Source organism: Emys orbicularis, chromosome 18 (assembly GCF_028017835.1).
Source record: "Emys orbicularis isolate rEmyOrb1 chromosome 18, rEmyOrb1.hap1, whole genome shotgun sequence".
Classification (NCBI taxonomy): Eukaryota; Metazoa; Chordata; order Testudines; family Emydidae; genus Emys; species Emys orbicularis.
In genome coordinates, this window is record NC_088700.1 from 19,321,098 (window position 1) to 19,334,412 (window position 13,315).

Genomic DNA, 13,315 nt, shown 5'->3' on the forward strand with positions numbered 1-13,315 from the left:
GGCCCTCAAACGGATAACGTGTGCCCTGCTGACTTACTGAGGGAACAGCAGCAGCTCAATCTCACCTGTTTCGTTCGAGAAGCAGGTTTTATGAAACTTCCCCATGTAGAACTCCAGCCCAATGATGGCGAACATCACAATAGCAAAGAAGAGAAGCAGCCCAATCTGGAGCAAGGGCACCATGGCCTTCATGATGGACTTGAGGACAACCTGCAAACCTGTAGGAAGCAAGGAAATTATTGTAGTCAGTGACTGGAGAAAAAGGGGTTTTTTGGAGGGCAGGGGAGTTTGGATTTTTAATAAAATGCTCTGGATTGGCAATGTCCTGCAATGCCTCTTTCTTCTAGGTCATTGATTCAAAGCTCTCCCTGCTCAGTAAGGATTAAGGCTCCAAACCAGATCCCATCAAAATCTTCCAATTAGCATCAGTGGGAGCCAGGCCAGGTCCTAAAAGCTGTTCAGTGGCTCATGTGAAACGTGTTGGTGGTCTCAAGCCAGTGCCCAGAGCACGGGTCCAAATACCAAAAAAACTACTGCCACAATTGGTGTGAATTTAGCACTCTCGTTTCCCACAGAGGCCAAGGAGTCAGTGGGTCAGAGAGAGCATCGTGGTAAGTCATAGTCACTGGGCCAGGTGGGGAAAAGCGAGAATGCTTTACAGCCTGGTAGTTAGCACACTCGCCGGGGAGGTGGGAGACACAACTTCAAGGCCCTACTCCAGAGACTATAATTATTGATAAAAAGTGGAACAGCTTCAAGAGGGGAGTTTGAGAAAGCCCAATACCAGAATATCCCATTGCCAAGTGTGCAAGTTTAAATGCCTAGTCTACATCAGGTAGAGAGGGGAATTGAACCTGCGTCTCCCACATCCCCACTGAATGCCCTAACCTGGGGGCTAAAGCTTATAAAGGGAGCCAACATCATCACCGTCTCCTCCCTTCCCCTCCCCTGTCATTTTTAGGACTCCTTTCCTTTGCTTCTGACAAAAGCCTGAAAAATCAAAACAGAATTTTTGCGGGGCCAAATGAAACATTATCGACGTTACCGACATACGTCGACTTTTTCAGTTTGGTTGAAACGATTCGGCAAACTCCACGCAAATTTGCAAATCATTTCAGTCAACCCCCAAGGGCATTTTTCAGTGACTAAATGATTAGTCGGAAAAATTTTGCCCTGCTTTAAGTGAGACCCATTTATAAACAAAAAGGCAGTGGTGTCACTACATTTCGCATACCCATCTTGTGGCTAACCAGAGGCCTGCAATCTCTGGGGCTTCCAATCTTGGGCCTTTTCACCAGCACTCAAATTCAGTTTCAATTAAAACAGGGGAGAAAAGAGGAGAAGGCAAAGAGATAAAGCTGTCAGATAATTTTATGCAGATGTGCATAAGGAAAGCAATGCCCTATTAATCACCTGTTTAAAGCTACCTTGGCTGTGGGACCCACACTGGAGCAGTGGGAATAAAGGATCATCTTTGTCCCACTGCCTTGTAAAACTTAAGTGAGGTCAACACAGAAGTGCACAGAAAAACACTCATCTAGGCTGGGAAAAAATACAGACACATGGAGAGAGCATATTAGGACAGCATTCAGCACATCTAAGGACTGTGTGTGTATTGCAGGGGGGAAGAATTATAAAGCTCTCAGGTGCCAAAGCAGCCTTTAAATTGTATAGCAGAGCTATAGTATGTCTTAAATCTATGGCAGGGGTGGCCAACCTGAGCCTGAGAAGGAACCAGAATTTACCAATGTACATTGCCAAAGAGCCACAGTAATACGTCAGCAGCCCCCCATCAGCTCCCAGTGCCTCCCACCCACTAGCAGCCCCGCCAATCAGCGCCTCCCCTTCCCTCCCGATCAGCTGTTTCGTAGTGTGCACGAGGCTGGGGGGGGGGGGAGGAGCGAGGGCACAGCAGGCTCAGGGGTGGGGGCGGGAAGGGGTGGCAGGGCCAGGGGTTGAGCAGTGAGCACCCCCCGGCACATTGGAAAGTTGGCGCCTGTGGCTCCAGCCCTGGAGTCGGTGCCTATACAAGGAGCCGCATATTAACTTCTGAAGAGCCGCATGTGGCTCCAGAGCCACAGGTTGGCCACCCCTGATCTATGGTTATGACTCTGCTCAAGGGGCGGAAGAGTTGTGGCTGCTGGATTAAGTTGAATGTCTGCTTTCATAAGGCATAAGTGCCCATGAAACAAAACGTGGCTGTTTTCTCGTATGTAAGTATCAAAATGGGAGATTCTCTCCCACCAGATAATCAGTTTTAGAAAGTTGGCTGGGGCTCTAGAGTATTCCATGGAAAGGTGTAATGTTGTGGTGATAGTGAGGTGAAATTCGCCCCTATGCAGCCAGCCAGCACACAGCCTCAGTGCCACGGAAGTCCCACTCCCACTCTCAGAATAAGGCGTACGCTGGACTTATGTGGCGCATACTCCTTGTGCTGATCTCTCTGCTCAGGGGTGCCTTTATGCAATGGAGAGGTGAGTTGTTCTCCTTTAAGAAACTCTCGTATCTGTGATCTCACCCTCCCTGCAGTTCCTATATGGGATCATGGTTATTTTATTCAACTTGCTTTGGTTTCTCATATGAATTTCATGCTAGAGAAAGGTGCTGGATTTACAGCCCTGGGGAGTGGAAGCTGCTCTTCGTCCACCCACAGCATGGGCAATGGCAGGACAATCCTTTCCCGCACTGTCAAAGCGCCTCACGAGTGGGCTGGGAAGAAGGGTCAGTCAATGGCCTAGTGGCTAAAGCCCTAGACTGGGATGTAGGAGACATGAGTTCCAGTCCCAGCTCTGATTTATCAAGTGATCTTAGACAAGTCATTTCAGCTTAGTTTCCCCTCCAATGCTTTATCCTGTCTATTTATATGGCCTTGTACACTCAAAAAGCACTTGTTGATTGGTGCTTAACAGATCAAGGGCATTTCACTATGACTATTAATTTCAAATAAAAGCAGCAAAGAGTCCTGTGGCACCTTATAGACTAACAGACGTATTGGAGCATGAGCTTTCGTGGGTGAATACCCACTTTGTCGGATGCATGTAGTGGAAATTTCCAGAGGCAGGTATAAATATGCAAGCAAGAGTGAGTCAGACTAGAGATAACGAGGTTAGTTCAATCAGGGAGGATGAGGCCCTCTTCTAGCAGTTGAGGTGTGAACACCAAGGGAAGAGAAACTGCTTTTGTAGTTGGCTAGCCATTCACAGTCTTTGTTTCAAATTAATTTCAAATACAGATTAAGAAATAAAGGCCAGCTTGTCACAAGCCCTTTCCTTCTGGATGGGAAATGCCTATGTAATCTGTGCTCCCAAAAGGACACTGCTGTCTCAAGTTTCCAGGCAGGGAAATGCATTCCTCATCAGCTCTGCACAGCCCCTGGTGTTTTGGCTGCAAGAAACCATCTCTGGAGCACAGCTGAAACACCAGGCTGCTGTTTGAGAGGAGGAGAAGGATGCTAATGAGTTAATCCGGATGAACAGCTGAGCTTCATGTGAGTGCATCCCATTTAAAAGGGAAACAATTTCCTCTCACTGCCTCATGCTGCATGGAAAATGCTTCCGTTCCAAATTCAGCAAGGGAAAAATGAACAGATATCACTAGGAGTCCCCTGTATTTCTACAGTGCCCCTCACCAGAGCATCTGGGCCCTTCAAACTAACACAAAGTATCAAGTTGCCTATGGTGAAAACCTGATTATAGAGACTGTCCCTTTATCCGCCTTGCCCTTACCTGGTGTTACTTACAGGCCTGAGTAACATGGGAGGCCAGATCCATATTTGGTGTTAACTGCCTTAGCTCCAGCTAAAGATCTCCCTTGGGAATTCTAGCACTGGGGGGCCAGAAGGTTGGCAAACTTGGCATCTGGCAGTGCTTGGAGTACAGATCAAGCCCCAGAGTGAAGAAGTCTCAAGCACCATATCTGTGAAGTTCCAATCCTGGAGCCTACTGTGGTAGCACTTTGCAATCCCTTTGCATAGGTGTAAATGCTGACACACAACACAGAGCAATGGAAAATCAGGTCCCGGGCATGGAAAGCCAGGGCACCAGTGCGATAGGAAGCAGGGGGAAGACTATATAGTCCAGAGGACACAGACCCTAAAGGCCAGAGGGCCTCACTGACAACGACAATGATGTTGCAATGATTCTCGTTACACTTACTTGGGATTCCTGACACCAACTTCAAAGGTCTCAATACCCGAACAGCTCGCAGGGTTCGTAGGTCAAAATCAGTCCCAGCGGTGGCTAGAATCCTGATTTAAGACAAAAAGGGGCGGGTGTGGGGAAAGGTGAGAAAGAGAGAGAAATTGAATTAAATGTAAGTTTTCCAAATTACAAATAAATGAAGCATGATAACAAATTCAGGCCACCTAGGACTTTATGGTGGTCATTACACTGCATTCAGTAGCCAGTAAAAACACACAATGCTCCTGAGTCACATATCCCTACTACTCGAGTTAAAGGAAAATCTCCATTAGCTCTCTGCAATATAGAGCCTATGAGACACAGTTGAGCAGTTCTGATTCCATCCACTAGAAAGGAGTGTCCCATGTACACAGACACACAAGTACCAGTGCATTTATATAACGCAAGCTTTGCTTTTTTTTTTTTTTTTTTAATGTTTTTTACTTTTTGTTTTATCTGATTTTGATGTTTTCCATTTAATCTTGAACAATTTTACCCCCTTCAGTTACATGAGTTCAAAATTATTAACTTAGCCTTCTGGAGTCGCCTGCCTTGCTCTTTAGGAGATTGCGGAGTCACCCCACAAGATCCTGGGTGAGGGGAGGAATTCACACAACACACAACCTTGAATTTTGAAAATTACGGAGGCTAGAGGAATTACGAAAAAAAAATTCTAACTTTTCTCACCCACTCCCCATCCCACCAAAAAACCCTTTCAAATTCAGAATGTTGATGACATTTTGAAATTTGCTCAGTCCTCACAGTTGGGGTCATATTTTCAAGAGCTCATCTCCTATCGTGCACCTAGTATGAAATGTGCATCTAATAGGGCTCTTTTGAAAACTGGCCCCCGGTGTCCAGAAATCTGCAGGTCAATTACATCTTTGGCTGAGGGTCTCTATCTCTACCTACTGCACCAACTCCAGATGGAACCAACTATAGAGTTGGTTGAAAAGTCTCCCTGAAAGAGCATGGTGTGAGCATCTACCCTGTAACAGTCTGCAATAACGCTGAGAACAAAATGGCTGCCATCTTGGCAGGCAGACAGTTCATAGACACTAAAGGGCATCATACACAGACAACGAAAAGGCATCACAGTTTCAGGCTATCCTAAGTGCACCACATTTCACTCCAGCACCAAGGGAAGAAAAGAGGGCAAAGGATCCAAAAGGCATCAGGAATGCAATCTTCCCTGAGCAAGGAAATTGGAACCCCTGGTTGCCAGTCAACTTAGACACTCAATGCCCCCTCAATGACAAGAGTAATTATTCCAGCTCTTCCTTTGGTGTTTCAACAACGAAAATGTTAAGATCTGGGGAAGGAAGATCCCCTGTAACACACGTCCACTGAAGAAAACAGCTCAGAAGGGAAAAGCACCTCACCAACTCCCTCTTGAGTGCTCCCTTTAAAGTCATTGTAAGCAACATCCGTTAATTTTGATAGGACTGTTGTGAGGCTACTTTAACAGAGGGAACAAAAGGAAGGTGTGGATGAACTAGCCCTGCCAATGGAGTCTGCAAGACCCAATGTTACCCAGGCCCAGCCATTTTTAGCCATTCTTGCTTCCTGCCCATTCAGCCATCACTTCTGTCATTGTCTCCTTCCCAGACGGAAAAAATATCCTCGTGCACAGAGGTCAGTAAAGCAGTCTGGCCTAACATCATGCAGATGTGTTCATGCACTGCCCTTTGCCACTGGAGAGCTGGGTTCAAATCCTGCCTTAGGAGAGCAATTAAGGGGGGGAAATTCTTGACAATACAACTCTCTGCCTAGTGATCTACATAGGCCTCAAAGCTAGGCTCAAGCAGGAGAGGTTCCTATGCAACCAAAGCGTTGATGAGACAAGCCCAAGATGTTATTTCCATCATCCGTCTATGATTCCGTTGAAAGTGAGGCTCATTTTAGTCCATCCCTGGACACGTGCCCAGATCACAAACCCGCTAAGCAATGCAGCACAATTTACACTCTCTCCAAAGGTCTTGGCTAGCAGAGGTTGTCACAAGTAGCATTAAGATGTATCACCAAAGCTGTGAGAGATTCCAGCGGTTGTAATAGCATAGTGGATGCTTTAGGTCAGGGGAAAGCTATACAAAAGCCTGGGACAGGAATAATCAAGAGTTTGGCAGACAGGACTGGGGCCTTGTCTACGCCAGAAAGGGGTTGCTGGTATGGGTAGATCGGCAAACCCTCCTAGTGTAGATGCAGCTGACACAGGCAAAAGAGTGCTTTTGTCAGCATAGCTTATACAAGTTCCCCAAATGAAATAAGCGACGCCGGCAAAATCACGCCCCTGCTAGACAAAGCTATGCCTGCAGAAGTTTTCAGTGTAGCCCCGGCATGCAATACATTGGGGAGCCCAGGACTGAAGGAGCAGGAGGTGCTAAAGTCAGGATCTGAGTGCCTGGGCAAAGCAGGGTGAGAGCCCCGTCCAGGCATAGCAGGGGCTGAATGAAGTGAGCTGGGGGCACCAACCCACGTTACAGCTGTCTCTAGCCACTATGACTAGCCCTACATCTTCCCAACGAACTGGAGCGACCAGAAAAGAATGAGAACATATTGTGAGTGACTGTCATCCGAGCCCAAGCTACTGAAGATCATTTAAACCAGGGGTCGGCAACCTTTCAGAAGTGGTGTGCCGAGTCTTCATTTATTCACTCTAATTTAAGGTTTCGCGTGCATACATTAACGTTTTTAGAAGGTCTCTTTCTATAAGTCTATAATATATAACTAAACTATTGTTGTATGTAAAGTAAATAAGGTTTTTAAAATGTTTAAGAAGCTTCATTTAAAATTAAATTAAAATGCAGAGCCCCCTGGACCGGCGACCAGGACCCGGGCAGTGTGAGTGCCACTGAAAATCAGCTCGTGTGCCATAGGTTGCCTACCCCTGATTTAAGCCAATAGCTATCGCATTCGGAGGCATTGAATTTGAAGCTTTCATGCTCACGCTGCCATTCTCCTTCCCCCCCCCCCCCCCCCACCATGCCAGTGCTCATGTGTCAAACCTTTGCAGCCTGGCAGCGCCATACACTTCAAGCCTTAACCGTCAGCCTTGGCTGTGCCTGCCGAAGGTGCTCGTGGCCTCCAGTGGCTTTCACGTGGATTCACGTCGTCCTGACCCAGGCCCTTTCCTGTCTGCTACAGGCTGAGAGGAGGAGCCCTTGTGCTCTCACCGTTTGCTTTCAAACTTGTTGGAGAGAGACAGGGAGTGAACGCAGGAGAGAGTCAATTAGTCCCACGGCACCAGTGAGTGCCCCAGTGACAGCGCCAGCTGTCTCGCTGCTCAGAGGCGCCTCTTCACTCCCCTGACGTGTTCTTAAGAGGTTTGAAGTGAATAAAAACTCCCTGGTTTACGGCTACCCCCGCTTCCTGCACCCCCTTTAGTCAAGGATCTCAGCCACTCGCCTACCCTGTGCTGTTAATAACCATTTGCCCTACCCCAGTGTGTGACAATACAATTCCTGTAAGGCACTTTTCCGAATATTCTGCAATAATGCCATTTCTCCCACATAATTGCATGATAATATACAGCTCCTGTATGGCCAATTCTGCCACTGTGCTGCTTTGCAGTTCTACATGGAGAATAATACCAATCCCCAGTGAAGGGAAGGATGTAATTAACTGAAGGCTTCTGCTAACTTCATAAAATTTGCATAAGGGTTGTCTTTCTTCTCCCCCCCCCCCATTCCCTGAACTCAAGCTGTAAACCCTCAGAACCCTTTGTGGGCTGCTTCTGGAGCAAGAAGGATTAATAAAAATGGGGGAGAAAGGGAGAGATCAAACGAGCCAGATGACAAGCATGACTTGAAAATCCTGCGGAAGCTTTCCTGTCTGCACGCGTAACAAGTGAGAACAAAGAGCAAGTAACTGAAGAGCCAGAGCTGGAGGAGGAAATTGACAGTGAGAATAAAAATAGTGGGAAAGAAGTTTTTAAGAGGCGACTTAGCAACAAGGGAAGAAATTGGGGCTGTACCTTTTCATGCTTCTTGATGAGTTATAAGGACATCTTGATGATTTGTAGGTTTGGGGTGGGTGGTTTCGGCTTGTTTTTTTACTTTAGAAATAGTAGGTCTTGACTTCCCTGCTGGAGGACTCTGTGGAGGACTGGGAAACCAGTGGGATTATGAAAGCACAAGAGACTGAAAGCTGAGCAGTTGTGCCAGGAAGGGACTTTTACTCAAGTGTGATGATTAGAGATTGACAACGGAGCTGCAGCACAGAGTCTTGCTGAAACGATACAGACTCTGCCTTCCCTAGAGAAACCTCGTTTTATTGTGAGGCATGTGTGGCAACAGATTTACCCCCATAGCTGTGTGCTGGGCTGCACGTTCCCCCTCACTGCGACTCCTGCAGGATATTGGAGCGTTTTGGAACTACCTGAGTAGATCAGGAACTGCTCAAGTCAAGAAAAATCCTTGGGATCCGCAATTATATCAGTCCATCTAGTCCAATACCCAGGGTCCGACAGTGGCCTGCCAGTACCAGCTGCTTCAGAGGAACATGCAACAGACCCAGGCAGTGATGGGACAACCTTCCCCCAGGAAAAGCTCTTCCCTCCCAACCCCAGTAGCCACAGGTTGACTTATGCCCTGAGCACGAGATCTGCATTCCTTCCAAACTACTTTATTTTTAAAATATTTCCTATTGAATCCTGGATATTCTTGTAAAAAGCAACAGAGAGTCCCGTGGCACCTTTAAGACTAACAGATGTATTGGAGCATAAGCTTTTTTGCTCCAATACATCTGTTAGTCTTAAAGGTGCCACAGGACTCTCTGTTGCTTTTTACAGATCCAGACTAACACGGCTACCCCTCTGATACTGGATATTCTTATTATCCATATAAACGTCTAATGCGCTTCAAAAATCCTGCTACACTCTTGACTGCAATAGCATCTTGTTGCAGTGAGTTCCGCTGTCTAATCGTGAATTGTGTGAGCAGGCTGAGTGGGAGACCAAAAACTCTTTTCTCGTGAGCCAATGTAGGCTTGTAACAAAGGTGTCCAAAGATGAAAACGTAGTGCTTTATTCCCCCACTGCCCAACAGCATTGCACTGTGTTATCCCGTTGTACCATCGCTTGGCTAAACTAAAACTTCCCATCTTACCTCCCTCCTTTAAAGTGCTCTCTGGCCAATTTCTGTCCTCAGAGGCCAAGGCCCATTTATGAGAAATACGTGACATCTTCTGTTCCAATGATCCCTGGTAAAAAAGCTTATTTCTCTGGTTATAAAATGATGCAAAGGGGAAAAAGGAAAAACTCAGGGTAAATAATTGTCTGCTTTCATTGCCAGGGGACTCAGTATTTTTACTGTACTAGTACAGTGAGAGACACATTGTCACCCAATGCCAGGGATTTCACGGAGACATGATCGTGAATCTTCTTATTGAAACGCTGATCAAAGACAGTCGCAAGAAAAGGCCAGAAAATGTATTCGAACTGAGCCTCTGGATCTGTAAAGCCCGAGGCGAGGAGGGTTGGAAAAAGCTAACCCTCTTCTTCAGAGCTGCTGCTATCTTGCATTCATCCTGGCTTTACAGCCTTTTAGCAGATTTAGTTCATCTTTTCCATATGATCCCATGAGGAACGGATGACAAAAGCTTTCTGCCCTCTCTCCATAGGTGGATGGAGGAGAGGAAAGAGGGAACTAAACACGGGGAGACTTTCTGAGTTAAGTACCAGGAATAATGATCCTAGATAAGGAGCTTTCTGTGAATGCCTCTGCTTAAATGACACTGTGGGTCCTGCTTCAGCAGAGAATAATCACTGAAGCTCAGGGTTAGCGGAACACCAGACTGCAGATGATTTGGCATGTTTTTTTTCAGCCTAAACCCCGGGCGCCGTTGATAATGAGATAAGTTGCAATGGAGGGGACGAGGGAGAGATCTCCACGTGAGAATTGTAACTAGAGTTGTGAGAAATTCAGCAGCTTCAGTCTAGAAGTGTGTGTGTGTGGAGGGGCGGGGGGGTCATGTCAAACTGCAGCTGAAACCACTGAGATTGAAAAATAACCACAGCATCGCCCCTCTTCTGAGCGCTGTCAGATGTCAGGGCCTTGCAGCTCAGTTTCCCGTTAGAGGAGAAACCAGTGGCATGGATGCAGGGTATTTTTTTTTAAGATAACTGGTTTATTTATGCTATATACACCACTCCTAGAACAGAGGTGAGCCCAAATGGTGGGTAGGAAAACCCCTCTTTCAGCGTCTGCAGCCCAGACACCAGTATCCAGTTCCCAGGGAGACCTTCGGCTCAAGAATTGACTCGAGGTAGAGAGATTAAGGCAGAGAGTCAGCTCTCTTGATGCTTGCAACAGCTTCCCTCAGAAGAAACTGCATCACAAACCTAATCAACAAGACAGCAGTTTTTCAAAGACTCTATGCTGCTCACACAATAAGAAAAAGAACTTTTAAGATTATGTGTAATAGCCCCATGTGGTGACACCTGTCCAAATAAATACCAATAATCTCCAGGCAGCATTTTCTTCTTGGTCTCAGATCTCTTTACAAAGTTAGGTATGTGTATTATCCCCATATTATGTATGGGGAAACGGAATATAGCGACTTGCCCAAGACCTTATAACAAAACAGTAGTAGAACCAAGTTTTGGACCCAGATTTTCTAGACCCATACCAAGTCATCTAGGCCCCAGAGACCTCCATCTCCTGCTTTGAGACTGAAATCAATGCCATATCACCAAGTTCCACAATTCTTCTGCTATAACTGGTTGAACAGTATGTGTTTGGCACATGCAGGCCACTGGGTTGGTCTATGACTCATTTGCAAGCCATGCCTGACAGCTGTCAGTTGTATCCGTTCTTCACAAGAACTGGCGGACTAGCTTGGAAAACGAATTTCCAGACTCCGAGCGGTTCACGAACCATTCATTGGATCTATTCACGCTTCAACACGCCTCATTCGGGGCTTCTACCCCAAGCTCCTTCACGCTTTCTCCCGTGTTGCCCCTTCTGCTTGGAAAAGCCGTCTCATGCATATCGGTAAAGTCACCACCCTAGCCCTCCTTGGAACTCACCTCTGCCATAATACATAAAGGGAGCCGAAACCTGACAGCAGCTAGGCAGATGGTAAGTTGCACTTACTGCTCCTGAGAGGCTACGTGCATCATTAGTCAATTATTTTTGTCACCTTCTGTCCCTTACCCTGACCTGCTTTTTTGTTTCATCCACCAGTTATGTCTTGTCTTCTCCATTTAGACTGTAAGCTCTAAAGTAGGCACTGTCATTTATTGTATGTTGGTACACAGCTGAGCATAAAGGTATTACTGATCACATGTAGGACTGGTTGAAATCTTTTCATTCCAAAACCAATTTTTAAATGAAAAAATGGCCTGTTTTGAACATGAAAATGTTTCTTGCAACATTTTCCGATTTTTCTAGGAAGCTCTCCCCCACCCTGCCAAAAAATATAATCAGTTTTTGCAAACTGGTTTGTAGTTTTTCATCAAAACCTATTTTTTTTAAAAAATCAGCAGAAGCTGTAGAAAAAAAAGAAACATTTTTGTTTTTTTCCTAACCTTTTCACGGAAAGTATTTACAATTTTCCACCAGCTCTCATCACATGGCACCGCTTCCACTCCCTGATTGGACAACTGAAACATTTGAACAGAAGCATAGTGAGTAGCACCTTTCTGGTACAAGTTGATGAGACTTTCGGGGTTTGTGAATACCAGCAGCTGGCTGAATTTGAGTGTGATCAACAGTCTAGCCCCACAAACAGCGGACCAGTGTCTACCCCACACCATAAATCACTCTAAGCTCACTCCAACCTCAGCCCCGTGGCAGCAGACTCCTGAACTGTTCCATTCATGTGCTGCATCTGAACTTTTCAGGGGAATCTGCCCTATTTCGAGCAAGACCAAGTGACTGTCACTTGCTTTCTGGTTTTGATATGAAAGTTTAGCACTTGTTTCAACAGAACAAGCAGCACTCAATGGGAAATATCAAGAGGAAGGGCATGTATGCACCAGTCAGTCCATTTGTGTGAGAGTGTGATACCCACCTACTCCAGAAAAGCCTGGCAAAGACGCCTTTCAGGGCACCCTGAAAGTCAGTGAGAATCTGATGCTCGTGAAAATGAAGAATTCATGTTACTCATTTGACCTAGGCATAACATGTGGCCAGGTGCTATGCAAGGTGACGCCTTTCAGGGCACCCTGAAAGTCAATGAGAATCGGATGCTCGTGAAAATGAAGAATTCATGTTACTCATTTGACCTAGGCATAACACGTGGCCAGGTGCTATGCAAGGTGACGCCTTTCAGGGCACACTGAAAGTCAATGAGAATCGGATGCTCGTGAAAATGAAGAATTCATGTTACTCATTTGACCTAGGCATAACATGTGGCCAGGTGCTATGCAAGGTTACTACACACAAGGTTCGATTCTCATCTCACATCATACACTATTACATGAGTGTAATCCCATTGGCTTCAATGGAGTTACTTCTGCTTTATGACAGTGGGACAAAGTCAGGTCCACAGCCTTGCTCAGTGCTGATCTGGAACGATTCCTGCTACTCCAGACTTAGAAACACCAGAACTGCCATTCTAGTCCATCAAACCATTTATCCTGTTTCCAGTAGTGGGGTATTCCTGATGCTTCAGAGGAAGACGAAAGTCTTCCAAAATGCAGCTGAACCAACATGCAAAAAAACTTCAGAAACAGACTTCAAAGAGAAACTGCAAATTTAACACCATTAATTTGGGTTTGAATAGGGACTGGGACTGGCTGGCTCACTACAAAAACAACTTTCCCGTTCCTGGAATTGACACCTCCTCATCAATTATTGGGAGTGGACTACATCCGCCCTGATTGAATTGGCCCTGTCAACACTGATTCTCCACTTGTGAGGTAACTCCCTTCTCTTCATGCGTCAGTATATTTATGCCCGCATCTGTAATTTTCACTCCATGAATCTGAAGAAGTGGGTTTTTTACCCACGAAAGCTTATGCCCAAATAAATCTGTTAGTCTTTAAGGTGCCATCGGACTCCTTGTTGTTCTTGTGGATACATACTAACATGGCTACCCCCTGATACTTGACAACATGCAATGCGACTCTCCCCCAGGGGGTGTAGCAATTCTTGCCTTCCTGATCCCTGCAGTGATCCAGTGATGTTCCCAAG

At 46.1% G+C, this 13,315-nt stretch overlaps 1 protein-coding gene across 1 annotated transcript in view; it reads right to left on the reverse strand.

Moving 5' to 3' along the window:
- CACNA1B (calcium voltage-gated channel subunit alpha1 B) overlaps nucleotides 1-13,315 on the reverse strand; it is a 502,784-nt gene that overhangs the window by 297,376 nt on the left and 192,093 nt on the right. The window contains exons 4-5 of the mRNA XM_065418603.1: nucleotides 4,155-4,246; nucleotides 66-218 (exon numbers count right to left, since the gene is read on the reverse strand). Of these exons, the coding sequence (XP_065274675.1) occupies nucleotides 66-218; nucleotides 4,155-4,246 (245 nt within the window). The remainder of the gene's footprint in view (nucleotides 1-65; nucleotides 219-4,154; nucleotides 4,247-13,315) is intronic.